This window comes from Epinephelus fuscoguttatus, linkage group LG23 (genome assembly GCF_011397635.1).
Source record: "Epinephelus fuscoguttatus linkage group LG23, E.fuscoguttatus.final_Chr_v1".
NCBI lineage: Eukaryota > Metazoa > Chordata > Actinopteri > Perciformes > Serranidae > Epinephelus > Epinephelus fuscoguttatus.
In genome coordinates, this window is record NC_064774.1 from 4,781,963 (window position 1) to 4,795,614 (window position 13,652).

The following is a 13,652-nucleotide window of genomic DNA, read 5'->3' on the forward strand; positions in this document are numbered from 1 at the left end:
AGGGAAACAGCTAACATAGCTTAGCATAAAGACTGGAAACAGCTCAATTAGCTTAGCATACAGAATGGAAACTAAGGGAAACCACTAACATAGCTTAGCATAAAGACTGGAAACAGCTAAGTTAGCTTAGCATAAAGACTGGAAACAGCAAACTTAGCTTTGCATAAAGACTGGAAACAGTTAAGTTAGCTTTGCATGCCGCCTGGAAACAAAGGGAAACAGCTATCTTAGCTTAGCTTTAAGACTGTTTTCAGTTGTTGTGCTAAGCTAACTGTAGCTTAATATTTTCAGTACAGAACAGAGTGTGGTTCGTTTTTTAAGTGTTAAAGAGGACCTCATACACAGCATGGTGAAACTATTAAGTGGAGTCAGTTTTTGTTCAGCTGTTCATTGATTATTAGTTTAGTTTATTTGCATATTTACATGTATATTAAAAATACCAAGGACTTAAAGTTTTAGGAAGTCTCGGGAAGACAACTTACCTATTGAATACAAACAGTCAAACTTTATAAAGATAACCCAAAGACTGTACGATTAGTCAGTCTCATTTTGGTAAACTATCACAGATATCAGATTGTCTTTATAGGAAACGCAGCGATGGAGGAGACGAGCAGCAGAGAGGCTGGCTTTTAATTACAGATGAGAAACATGTGAGTGTGTTTGAAGTGTTTTTGTTAATAGGATGAGTACTCACCCAAAGAGCCCTGCTCTCATCCACCCATTCTGTTGAGAGCATTTACATATCTGAGGACACACACACACACACACACACACACACATCAAACACTGTCTCATTGTTACACAACACCATGAGTGTGTGTGTGTGTGTGTGTGTGATTCAGAGCTTTTAATTACTGAATACATCAGAGAATGCACACACACACACACACACACACACACACACACACACACACACACACACTCCATTCATATCGCTGCTCTTTGTTCAGAATGAATCTGATTGGATCCTCCATGTCGAGTCTTTAACAGCCAATCACAGCGGAGAGGAAAGGAGTCTCTGACACTGAAGAACTGGAAAAACTCTTTAATATCAAAACACACGGAGACAAATATTACACACCATGAACCACACAACAGAAGGGTCCCTGCTGCAACACCAGAGCTAAAGTCATTTTATTATCTTCCTCTCTCAGAGTGTCGATGTCACAATGACATCATGTGATCAGCTGGAGGTGCAGCTGCCTCTCCCCCACAGGGCTGTAGGCTCCATAGGAGTGTTAAAATGTGTTTGTCTTGTTGTGTTATTGGGAGCCAGAATAGAAGGAGTCATGGCTCAAAACCAGCCGCCACTGCCCGTCAACAAAAACAAAGACAACTATGGTTAAATGTGATAAGACCAAAGGACTGGACGGAGGACATCATCAAAAATGCTCACATGTGCAGCGCACACTTCATATCAGTCTGAGAGACACTGTCCCATAAGTCCTTGTCTTGTCTCAGTGCAGTCGTTCCCATTCAGACCCCGTCGGGCTGGAAGCATTTCCAGGTCCTGGTTCAGGTTCAGTCTAGTCCTGAGTGGTTTTAATGTTAACGTGGTCCAGCAGGTCGAGTCTCTCTGCAAGTCAGAGGTCTGAACCTCAGGAGGGTTTAGAGGGTTCGTCAGCCTGAGACCAGAGACCAGGACAACAGACAGACAGAGAGTTTATAAAAACCTCAGCAGATGAATCAATAATGAAAACACTTCATCAGAATAATTTCTGTTTAAGAAAACGAGTCTTTCATCTTTGACTTCCTGATAAAACACGCACTTTCATCTACAGCACTTTGTGTGTAAACGCTCACCTGTTCGGGCCGTCCAATGGGCTGTCAGTGCTGCTGCAGGAGGGCGGTCCTCTCCTCCAGCAGCCAATGAGCTGCGATCCTACTGGCGTAGATCACATAAGACCAGGACAAGATCACGATGGAGAGCAGCAGCTGAGAGACACAGAAGAAGAAATGTATTATTTACAGAACAAGTCACACTTTGATACAATACCTAAAAAAACAAGCAATATCTGATACCATTTTTGATATCATGGGGAACCTTGAAATTAAGGATAATAAAATGTAATTAAAAGATATGCTCGCCTCACGTCATAGTTTAATAGTAAAAATATTTTCTCACATTTTGTCAACATTTTTTTTTAAAAATTGTATTAATTTTTTTGGACATTTTATTAACATGTTATCAACTTTTTGGGGTGATATTTTATAAATATTTTCAGATATTTATATTAATATTTTTTGGACATTTTATGACAGACATCTTTGATTTTCATATTGTGTGGTACTGTAAAGTACTATGTAACTCTGGTTAAGAAAAGCATGATAGAAATAAAGTTTATTATTATTAACTTTTTTTTTGACATTTCATAATATTTTTTCTGACATTTTATAAACTTCTTTTCCAGATGTCTTGACCTTTTTTTTTTTTTTTTTTTTTTTTTTACATTTTATTAATATTTTTTGAACATTTTATCAATATTTCTGGATTTTTTTTAGACATTTCATCAACTCTTTTTGGACATCATATTACAGACATCTTTGTTTTTCATATTGTGTGGTACTGTAAAGCACTATGTTACTGTGGTTAAAAAAAAGCATGACAGAAATAAAGTTTATTATCATTAACATTTTTTGGACATTTTATTAATATTTTTCCTGACATTTTATCAATATTTCTGGATATTTTTTTTAGACATCTCATTAACTTTTTTTTTTTTTTTTTTTTACTTTTTATTATTATTATAATTCTTTTTGGACATCTCATTACAAACATCTTTGATTTTCATATTGTGTGGTACTGTAAAGCATTGTGTAACTCTGGTTAAGAAAAGCACAATAGAAATAAAGTTTATTATTATTATTATGGACATTTCATTAATATTTTCATTATATTTTATCAATATTTTTTGACATTTTATTAAAATCTTTAGACACTGTATCAACATTTTTCCCAGTCGTCTTATTTACATTTTTTTGTAACATTTTATTAATATTTTTGGACATTTAATTCACTTTTTTCAGACATTTCAATTATATTTTTCTCAACATTGTAGCATACTATACATTTGTATTTGTTTTTAACCTTATTTAATTACGTTATAGTCACATCATTATATTTCATACTCTCTTCATACTGTAACGAATCAGGGATCAGTGAAGTATTTATGATTTTAAAGATCTGAGTAATTATTCCTCTGATCTGTTAACAACATGTAGCTAATCACTGCTTCACTAACTAAATAATTCATCACACAGTAAAGCAAATAAATAATATTATAACGGAACTGCTCCGTTTTTATTTCAGCTTCATTTTAATATTTAAACCTGTGAACCTTAAACAGGCTGACGTTAGGTGGCTGCCAGCTAACTGTTAGCTGCGGTTAGCTAGCTTTAACCGTTAGCTTTCCGGTAACGGGGACCAAAGTTTAACGGAGAGTGTGTGCAGTGACCGTACCACAGAGTAGATCCGGTCCAGGTCCCGTCTGCTGAACGCCACCATCTTCTTATTTAACGTTTATCCCGCTGAAACACCGACAGTTAGCCCGACAGCCAGACAGTTAGCCTAACGGTTTGTTTACACCGCCGATTTTCTTCTTCTCCTTATTTTTACCGGCAGAGACTGGAGCTCAGCAGCGCCTCCTGCTGCTCCGGAGAGCCGCCACACACACACACACAGTCAGTTACACCCGTTAATAAGCCAGTAATGGTGGAGGAAGTACTCACAGGTGTCACTGCAGTAACAGTACTCACAACACACAGTAACAATACTTTGTTCTTGTAATAAATTCCCGCCTCTTTCATGTGTTTCCTGTTTAATAAAGTGAAACTGTCTCACCTGACATGGAGCCGTTTGACCGTCAGAGGGCAGCACTGACGTCGCCAAGAGGTCTCACTCCGCTTCATTTTCAGGAAACGCAAACACAGAAGGGTTTGATCACCTGCGGAGGAAACCAACAGGGACAAGAAAATGATATTTATATTTGATATTCATTTCGAACATGTAAAAAAAAAGAGACATGGACAGACAGAGAGAAAGTCGTGGTCACACATAGGCCTAATTAGTGTGTGTTGGATTTACACATCCCAAACGCAGTGGGAGTAATAACTTATCTTTGCCTTACAAAAAATAAATGTTAATATCAATATTACATATATATCTTAATCAACTTGTCCTGTTATCTTTTTATGTTTGAATGAAAATTAAAATCGAACTTTACTTTTCACCAAATTTCACATTCACAGTTGTAAATTTGCAATTTAAAAATATAATTTCTTTGTATTCATGAAGAAGACGGGCCGTTTCCTGTCAACAATACCTTCCTGACAAAACAAAAAAAGCTGTCAAAACAACAAATGTATGCACTATCTTAAAATTCTCAGGTGAACCTTTTGTCACATCCACTTGTGTCTTTATTTAAATTTTAATTTATGTTGCATTTGTTTTACTTTTGTTGTCCTTTTCTGTTTGGTCTTTTCAGCGCTCCATCTGTATGTGTATCATTCTGTTCTGACATGTCTTACAAAGTACAAATCAAGATAAAATTATGAAATACCTGTTTGATGAATAATAAGTGGGACATTAATGTCGTCTGCCTGCAGACAGTGTGGTACAGTGTATAGAGGAGAGGTTCCTCCTGGTCCTCTGTGTAAAACAATGAACACATAAAACAATGTGCTAACATGCGGTGCAACACAGAAAGTCTGTACAAGTCTGAGTTATAAACATATAGAAAAATATAAATGACAGCACATGAATAAGTGTAGGTAGTGCAGCAGTGGGCCGAGCACATGTCCCTGGGGGACACCAGCACTGAGTGTGATGGCTGCAGGGGTGATGCTCGCCAGTGAAGTACATATTTATACATTTTATTTCCTTAGTGGCAGACCAGGGTGGTGGTTCTCTTTTTTAAAAAGGTAAGTGGAGGATGTGCTCCAATTATCAGGGTAGCACACTGCTCAGTCTCCCTGGGAAAGTTTAATCCAGGGTGCAGTTTGCAGCTGGGATGAGAGTCAGCACCTCTAAGTTTAAGGCCATGGTTCACTGCTGGAAACCGGTGGATTGTTCCCTCTGCACTGGTCCATCTGTGTCCCAACCCTCACCTATGGTCATGAGCTCTGGGTAGTGACTGAAAGAGATCGTGGGTACATGTGTCTGAATGAGTTTCCTCTGCAGGGTGTCTGGCCTCAGCCTCAGAGATAGGGAGAGGAGCTCGGAGTAGAGCCGCTGCTCCTTTGTGTCAGAAGGTGCCAGTTGAGGTGGTTCAACATCTGATCAGGATCCTCCTGGGTGCCTCCTGTTAGAGGTGTTTTGGGCACGTCCCACTGGTAAGAGGCCCCGGGGCAGACCCAGAACACACTGGAGGGATTACATATCTCATCTGGCCTGGGAACACCTCAGGTCCTCCAGGAGGAGCTGGAGAGTGTTGCTGAGGAGAGGGACGTCTGGGGTACACAGTAGTGGAAGAAGTACTCAGATTCTTTACTGCTGTTAAAACCACGCTACAAAAACGAATCCACTACAAGTCAAAGCCCTGCATTTAAAACCTGACTGAAATAAAAGTACTGCCAGTAAAGTGAAAGTGTAGATTGTGCAGTAAAATGCTGCGTCAGTGTTTCAGTGATTTACAAGTATTTCCCTCTGAGCTGTGGTGGAGTCGGACTATAGAGATAAAGCAGCAGAAGTTGAATTACGACTCTGTGGCTACTTGAGTAAAAGTACTTCGTTACATTGGGTAGTTTCATATGTTGTGTTATGAGTGAGTTTCTCCCTTATTGACGATCTTTGGCTCAACAAAAAAAACTGTCCCATCATCCACCGCGGCATCTTTCTCATTCCAGCTGTGTGGGGCTCCGGTCCGAGCGACACAAATGTCTCTGTTTCTAACGGGAGTGTCGGTGTAAACGGATCAGAGCAGCGGAGCCCGGTGCACCGGTGTCCTCGCTGACGGCGGATGCCGCTCACGGTGCGGACTTCAGCCCGGAGGAGGAGAAAAACCCCGGATGAGAAGCGACCTGGGGAGTCTACTTCTGCTGCTCAGGTCCGGAAAGCTAACCGTGCTAGCATGCTAACAGGCTAACAGCAACCTTTCGGTGTTTTGTGTCTGTAACGGAGCTCCGTTTATCAGTGTGAGCACATCACGGCACACAGGTGCCGGTGCTCACCGCGGGGTGCGAGAAACACTGAGTTTGACACAAGCAGAACATCTGAACCGCCGCTTGGCTAAATGCTAACAGAGCTATGTGTTAGCATGCTAGTCTGTTAGCAGCTAGCAATGTCAGTAATGTAGTCTTGTTCTGTGGCGGAAGGATTCTGATCCGTTACTGCAGTAACAATACCAACAGCACACAGTAACTGTACTCAGTTACACTGATGATTTCTGCCCCGAATTAGTGACAAGGTTGTTTTATACTTAGAAATATTTAAAGTTTATTTTCTACCATGAGCGTCACTGTACTGGCTCTGTGACAAAACTAAAACGACAAATTTGCTGATGGAGTTTGGTGAACAGATGTTAAAACATGCTGGATCATTTTAACCTTCTCTATTTACTGTATGCATATTATTCTATGTAATATAAATGTGTTTACTGTGGTTGATTCAGACGAGAGCAGTAAAGCAGTGAGGGAAGAAGTATTCCGATCCTTTACTGCAGTAAAACTAATAATACCATACTGTGAGGATACTCTGTTACAGTAAGAGTGCAGCTTTGAAACTGTTCCTTTGGTAAAAATATGGAAGTATAATCTGGAAACATTAAAATATAGTAATATAATGTGGTTTTTAAAGCTGAAACCCAAAAAACTGAAGTCAAAAGTCAACGACGAGGATACATTTGTCAGCTGGTCAGTCATTAATCCCTCCTCCTGTGTGTTTCCAGGTGATGGCGCCCACACGGATGAAGCTGCGAGTGCGTCGCCGTGACAATGCGGCCGCAGGTGCTGCAGCAGGAGGCGGTCAGCCAGAGGAGGAAGAGGAGAGGAGCCGAGAGAGCAGTGGTCGCAGCAGCAGGAGGAAAACCACCACGTCAACCACAGCTGCTGCTGCCGCCTCCTCCTCCTCGTCTCCTCCTCCCTCCTCCTCCTCTGCCTCGGCCTCGGCGCGGGCAGTGATGGCGGCGGAGGAGGCATCGCCTGACTCCAAGTGTCCAATCTGCTTGGACCGCTTCAACAACCTGGCGTACCTGGACCGCTGCTTGCACCGCTTCTGCTTCCCCTGCATCCAGGAGTGGTCGCACAACAAGGCTGAGTGTCCACTCTGTAAGCAGCCCTTCGCCTCCATCCTGCACTCCGTCCGCGCCGAGGACGACTTCAAGGAGTACACGCTGCGGCCGGCGCCCGCCAACAGCAGCGTCGCTGCCACTGTGGCGATGGTGGCGGCGATGGCTTCGGCAGCGAGGAGCGACCACCAGATGAGGCTGATGCTGAGGAGGCACAGAGGGCCGGAAGGCGGGGAGACAAACACGAGGAGGCGGAGGAGGGAGAGGGGAGGGAGAGGCAGGAGGTCGGGGGTGTGGGAGTGGTACCTTGACTCTCCTCCTCTGGCTCTCCCACCTCTTCCTCACCATCCCGCTGTCTCTCCCGTTGTGGCAGAGGACAGTGAGGAGGGAGAGGACCTGGAGGAGCAGAGGATTAGGGGAGGAGCTGATCTGGCGGAGCGTGGCGTGATATTTGAGGGGCTGACGGGACTCGGGGGAGCGGTGGCACCTGTGGGCCCCAATGACCGGGCTTCACGGCGGCTAATGACCCGACTGGTGGCGAGGCAGCGACTGCAGCGAGAAGGTGGAACTGTGCGGCGGCTGAGGGAGCGCGAGACAGTGGCCTTCCGCCGTGCTCTCTACCGGAGCGGCATACGGGTTCGTGGCGTTGCTGGAATCAATGGCAATGGTAACCAGGGGCAGCAGCAGCAGCGTGACATCACAGCAGAGAGCTTCCGCCGCAACCCCACCCACCTGAACAGACTCCGCCCCTGGCTGCGGCGGGAGCTCACGGTGCTGTATGGTGCACACGGTTCACTTGTCGACATCGTCCAGCGCATCATCATGGCACGGCTCGCCCGCCACGGCCTGGAGGACACGCCCACCGTAGAAGAAGAGCTGCGTCCTTTCCTGTTGGCCCGCACCGACCACTTTCTACATGAACTGGTCAGCTTCGCCCGCTCGCCGCTCAGCCTGGAAAACTACGACCTGCAGGCGGTGTACGAGCCACCGGCTGCTGCCTTGGAGCTGGACGGCACGAGCAGCTCCAGCGAGAGCAGCTCGGTCATCGCCATATCAGAGGGCGAGGAAGAAGAGAGGCAGGTGGGAGGAAGATCAGAGGAGAGGCAGCTGGTGAGGGCGGCGGGCGCTCACGATGATGTCATCCAAGCAGGAAGCTGCCTCAGTCTGTCCGCCTGGGACGATGAGACTCCAGGACCCTCGTACTCCACCGCCGAGCCATCGTGTTCGCTCGCCTCGCTGTCTTTTAGCCCCGCCCCACAGGAGGCAGCCAATGAGGAGGAGGCCGGGGAGAAGCGGGACGAGGAAGAGGAGTGTCTGATAGTCGGATACAAGAAGCCAATAGCGGAGCGGACTCCTGAGTTGGTGCAGCTCTCCTCCGACACCGAGGAAGAGGAAGAGAAGAAGAAGGAGGAGGAGAACGCAGCTGAGAAACCTCCTGCCCTCCCCTCCACCACTCCTCCCCTCTCCTACCTACCCACAATCCCCCCCTCTACGTCAGGCGCCTGCAGCCGCGAGCAGGATGACCAGCCAAAGGAGAAAGATGGCGAGCACCGCTCACGTGCACGCTCGTGGTCGGGCAGCTCGGGAAGAAACTCTGTGTGCACTCTCAGCCCAGTGACGCCTGGAGAGAGCGAGCTGCGACGGGAGAGCTGGAGAGACAGGAAGTCCTGCAGCGAGGTGACGAGGGAGAAGAGGAGGAAGAAGAAAAGGAGGAAGAGAGGGCGGGACAGGAGCAGCGACCAGCTCAGGAAGAGCGGCACCCTGTACAACCCAAACCGCTCCATTTATCCTGCGTTGATGCGTCACCGCTCTCCCTCGCCATTTCACTCCAGCGTTGAGTCAGGCTCGCCACTGCCGCCTAGCCCAGACGACTCCAGCTGGGAGTACCCATGTTCCCAGGTTTCTCCTCTCACCTCTTCCGTCTCCTCACCCTCCCGTTCCTTCTCCTCCTCACCCCTTTGCTCCTCCCCACAGCCATCGTCACCGACAGCGCAGACGCCCTCGCTCTCCCCCAGCAACAATCACCATGGAGAAAAACCAGGCGGGAAGAGGAAGTATAAGAGCCGCCACCTGGACAGCGATGACAAGGACCCCACCTGGAGGCCGAGCAGCAGCCACTGCAGGGAGAAGAGGAGGGAGCGGGGGGTGAAGGAGAGGAGGAAGAGGGGGAGAGATGGGGGGAGGAGAAGAGAGAGGCAGAGGAGGGATGTCGGAGAGAGGTGAGAGGAGACACTTCCTGTTTCTGTTTTGAGATGACATTGTAGACGTTTCTGTCATGAACAAAAAGTGTAAACCTGTTTCCTGTCCGTTCTCCAGCAGCAGCAGGAGGAGCAGAGAAGACCGGAGTCCCAGCGTGGAGATCATTTACGAGGGCACCATCACCTCCAGCATGACACAATCCCCCACACGCAAACGCCGCAGGAAACGACACCGCAACACACAACACAGCAGGTACAGCATGCCAGTCGTAAATTTGAATTAAAGCTGCAAGCAGCGATGAGCTGCTTGCAGCTTTAATTCGTACCTCGCCGCCAATGGGGTTGCTGGCGGGATGTTGGTTGACGCAGCTGTGCATTTACTCTAATCAGACATGAGAAGTTTGAGGCAGATTTGACCACATACAGTAGAGTTACAAACTACTTCCTGTTTCATGGCAAAACATTCAGTGCTTCCCAGAGTCAAGGATGCTTCCTTGGTTGGATGGGTCCTACAGAGGCTAGGCAATACTCCTTCTTAGCATTCGGTGAACACACATTGGAACAGGCCAGTGAGTGCCCAGGTGTGTATCATTAAAGAAAGTTTTCTTAAGGAAGGACTCGGTCCTTGGTAGAATTCGAAGGGTCCTTGACATTGGAACAGTCCTCTGGCGGGATTCGATTACATCCTTGAAATTCAGCCTTTTAAGGATCCTTCCTTGACTTTGTGAAGCACCAATAGAATTTCAACGCCTCACCATAGCCACACCCTTCAACGAAAACCTAAAAGCTTCTTAATTTGGTATCATCATTAGAACGAAGGTTTCAAGAACCAGAGCCAGTTTGGTGGAAAGGGGTTACAGGTGAAACATAACACAGGGGCTGATAGCTGAATCAAGACATTTCACTATCGAGACATTTTGTCGCATTCAAGCACAAAATCCATAAAATATCAAAATTTTCATCAGTTGTTATGCACATACAAAGTTTTGTGAGTTTTTGAGCACCTTTAGCCCCTCAACGCAGCAATTCATTTTGTGAAATCGAGTCCTTGCACCAGTCGGTTCCAAGGGACCTAATCAAGTGCCAAATTCATCACTGTTAACTGACTCTGTAGGAAACGTTAGATTTGGTTAAAACGTGTGACATTACCAAAGATATTCAGTTCACTGTGATGTTGGATAAAAAGTGTTAACGTTCTGTCCGTCTGTCGCAGCTCGCCGGTTATCATCACCCTCGACAGCGACAGCAGCCACGACGACGCCAACAACAAAAACAACCACAGCAGCAGCAGCAGTCCGCTCAGCAGCCAGCAGACCGTAGACTTCTCAGACCTTCCTCCTCTCCCATTGGTGCATTCCGCTGGTGTGGGCGGAGCCTTGAATGCAGAAATTGGTGAGCTTCCTGTTGACATCCTGGATCGAGGGTCTGATGGGTCAGAGACCGAGCCAGCGGACCAACCAGAGGCTGCAGGTCCTATCGCCATTGACAACAGTGATCATGACGTGGACGTGGAAAACGTTGAAGAGAGCGGTTCACTGCTGGGACTGGATGAGGATAAAGGACAAATGAGAATGGCTGATACAAAGTTAACAGCTCCTGGTAATCAGACAGGAGCAGGAGGTGTGGAGGGCGGCTCTCAGCCAACAAGAGCGATCGATGGTGCTGCCACATCAACAAATCTGGTCCGCAAAAGAGATGCTGAGGTGTCGACCTCTGACAGCCATCTGCTAGCAACCATCCTCAATGACCTAAAGGGAATCACTGCACCTAAATGTGACCTTTCTCTGAACTTTGAGCCCAGCTGTTCACCTGAAACCAGAAACAAGCGTTTTAGGAAACAGTGTGAGGTCAGTCAGTCTCGCTCAAACCAGGACGACTGGTTGGCTGAGACAAGATATCCTTACACAGATTCGTCTGACAAGCGACTGTCTTATGATCTTGTGGATGAAAATCGGGGCTCTGACTTGCCGACATGTCGTACCTCCATCCGCCCGCTACCTCCTCTTGAGCGACCTAAGGAGTGTAGGGTCAGAGAGGAGGGCAAGGACGCCCCTCCACTCCTGAAAAGGGCAAGTCCTGTGAGGTCATACAACAGAAATACTCCACCGCCATTAAAACACAAAGATCATGGAAGCCCACACCTGTCGCCCATATCTCCGATTGACTTGCACTCACCTTGTACCTCTGTTGGCGCTGACCCAGTTGGTGTAAATTCTCATGTTGACCTTAATTCAAATCCTACTGTCTCCTCCATTGACTCCTGTTTGGGTGCTGAGCTGCCTAAAGACAATCAGGCCATCCCTGGCATTTCAGCGCTGAACCAACATGTCACAAACACTATGGCACAGAGAGGAGAGCCGGCGTCTATGAGCAGCATTTTAGCTGATGACATGCATTCATCCTGTCATCTAGCACTCATTGACTCCCATTCAACTGCTCCTTCTAAACGTGGAGCATCAACTGTCAGCATCCATTCCATGAGTCACAAACATCCCATTGATTTCCATTCTTCTTCTGGATTGGAAACTAGTTCCACAAGTGCTGACTGCATTTCACATCTGGGCTTCAGTTCTTTTCATTCTTCAAAGGTACATTCCGGTCGTGACAGCACAAAGGAAATATCTTCCTCTGGTCATAGATCTTCACCCATTGACTTGCAGCCTGTAAATTCTTTATCTCCCATTGATTTCCATTTGGCCAAAACTGGCTGGTTCAGAGAGAAACCAGCTCACACTGACTCTACCTCCAGGAGTAACACTATGAGCTCAAATTCCAGTCGGGTAGCACCCGTTGATCCCCATCCTTCCAGCAGTGTTTCTGCTGAAGGGACACCGGGAGGTGGTGATGTTTTCTCAGGAGTCAACTTTAATGACACATCACCGCCTGTTTTCGTTTCATCCATTGATTCAAGGACACAGAATCTCTGCTCACCCATTGACTCTCACCTGTCCAGTTTGAGAGAGGACTTTTCAGAAAGGCATCTACCCTGTAGAGTTAGCTCAGTGCCAACAACAGCTACCAGTGGCAGGTTGTCACCCATTGACGTGCATCCTAGTAGTCCCAAATTCAGAGTTGATCTCCACTCTTCCACTGCAGCTTCAGAAGGACTGACGGACAGCAAAGCAACATCAGTAGTGAATCATGGGGTGAGATCGCCCCATGGTCACCTGCCACCCATTGATTTGCATCATACAAATCCTGTGCCACCTGGTAATGCACATTCTTCTGTCTCTGTCCGCGCCATGATGGATGAACACTTGAACCACACAGCCTTATCCTCCGCTACCTTCCACACATCACATAAAAAGTGCAGCTCACAGTCTGAACCTACCGTTGAATCCCACTCAAAACTTCTCAACCTCACCGACTCTCATTCAAAACCTCGCAACCACTTTGATTCCAGATCCAACCCACAGATCTCTATTGACGCCTGCCCAAAACATAACCTCCCCATTGACTCTCATCCAAAAAACTCCCAGAGAGACTTTCAGCTCCCCACTGAATATGTCATCACATCTTCCCACCAGTCTGTTGACAACCAATGGAACTCTGACGCCTCCATTGACACCCACTCAGACTCTCAGTCGCCCATTGACGAACGCTCGGCCAGCAGCGTCTGGAATACACACACGCACTCTGCCACGTAGGACATACACATACACACACAAACTTCTGGAATGAAAAGAGATTAAATGTTTTGAATTCTTAATTAAGAAAATATGATGAAAGAACTGCTGATTTTTTTTAACCTGTTATTATTTTTGTTTATAAGATAAATTGTGTTCATTAAGATGTAACCTCTTTCTGCCGCCTCATCCCGGAGATCATGATGCTGTTTGATGCCGTATGTTTGTGTGTGAAGAACGTTGTTCAGTAATTATTTTCAGATGTGACATGGACAAATCGACATATTCAGTCTCAAGTACTGACGTGTATTTTTACATTTTTAATGTAACAATTTTTGTTTGCGACTGAAGAAGCAATAGAATAAATCAAATTGTTAAAATTAGGTTTTAAACAGCTTCTTTAGTGATTAAATCATCTGATTACCAAGGACGAAAAGATGATTTAAAAAAAAATATTTTTGATTTCTTCTGAGGAATTCAGGAGGTAAGGCGCAAAGTCCAGTCACATTGGAAATATCCGTCAATGTCTGGATGGAGCTGCAGTTTCATCCTGGTGTGTTGGACATGTAAGTGTGTGTGTGAATGTGTGTGAGTGTAAAACGTTC

The 13,652-nt window shown here is 46.0% G+C and overlaps 1 protein-coding gene and 1 long non-coding RNA gene across 3 annotated transcripts; one reads left to right on the forward strand and one right to left on the reverse strand.

The window, feature by feature from the left end:
- Window positions 1–1,030: 1,030 nt before the first annotated feature.
- LOC125883815 (uncharacterized) lies at window positions 1,031–3,606 on the reverse strand. Its single transcript, XR_007448596.1, has 3 exons — window positions 3,461–3,606; window positions 1,804–1,935; window positions 1,031–1,625 (listed from the first exon to the last, which is right to left on the reverse strand). It is a non-coding gene; the product is annotated as an uncharacterized LOC125883815 (long non-coding RNA).
- Window positions 3,607–5,828: 2,222 nt separating this feature from the next.
- On the forward strand, window positions 5,829–13,199 carry LOC125883729 (uncharacterized). Of its 2 annotated transcripts, none has more exons than XM_049568221.1 (4): window positions 5,829–6,044; window positions 6,885–9,442; window positions 9,540–9,674; window positions 10,635–13,199. In XM_049568221.1, exons 1-4 carry the CDS (start codon window positions 5,958–5,960, stop codon window positions 13,066–13,068), a joined length of 5,214 nt encoding a protein of 1,737 aa, XP_049424178.1. In that variant the 5' UTR covers window positions 5,829–5,957; the 3' UTR covers window positions 13,069–13,199. The 2 variants fall into 2 exon arrangements, with proteins under 2 accessions (XP_049424178.1, XP_049424179.1); XM_049568222.1 differs by having other exon boundaries at window positions 9,543–9,674.
- Window positions 13,200–13,652: the final 453 nt, after the last annotated feature.

What these genes read in the sequence shown, in the direction of transcription:
- LOC125883729 (XM_049568221.1), top strand. Translation starts at nt 5,958, where the DNA reads ATGCCGCTCACGGTGCGGACTTCAGCCCGGAGGAGGAGAAAAACCCCG. An exon ending in AGGAGGGATGTCGGAGAGAG is followed by an intron (nt 9,443 to 9,539) that starts GTGAGAGGAGAC and finishes TCCGTTCTCCAG; the next exon opens with CAGCAGCAGGAGGAGCAGAG. An exon ending in CGCAACACACAACACAGCAG is followed by an intron (nt 9,675 to 10,634) that starts GTACAGCATGCC and finishes CGTCTGTCGCAG; the next exon opens with CTCGCCGGTTATCATCACCC.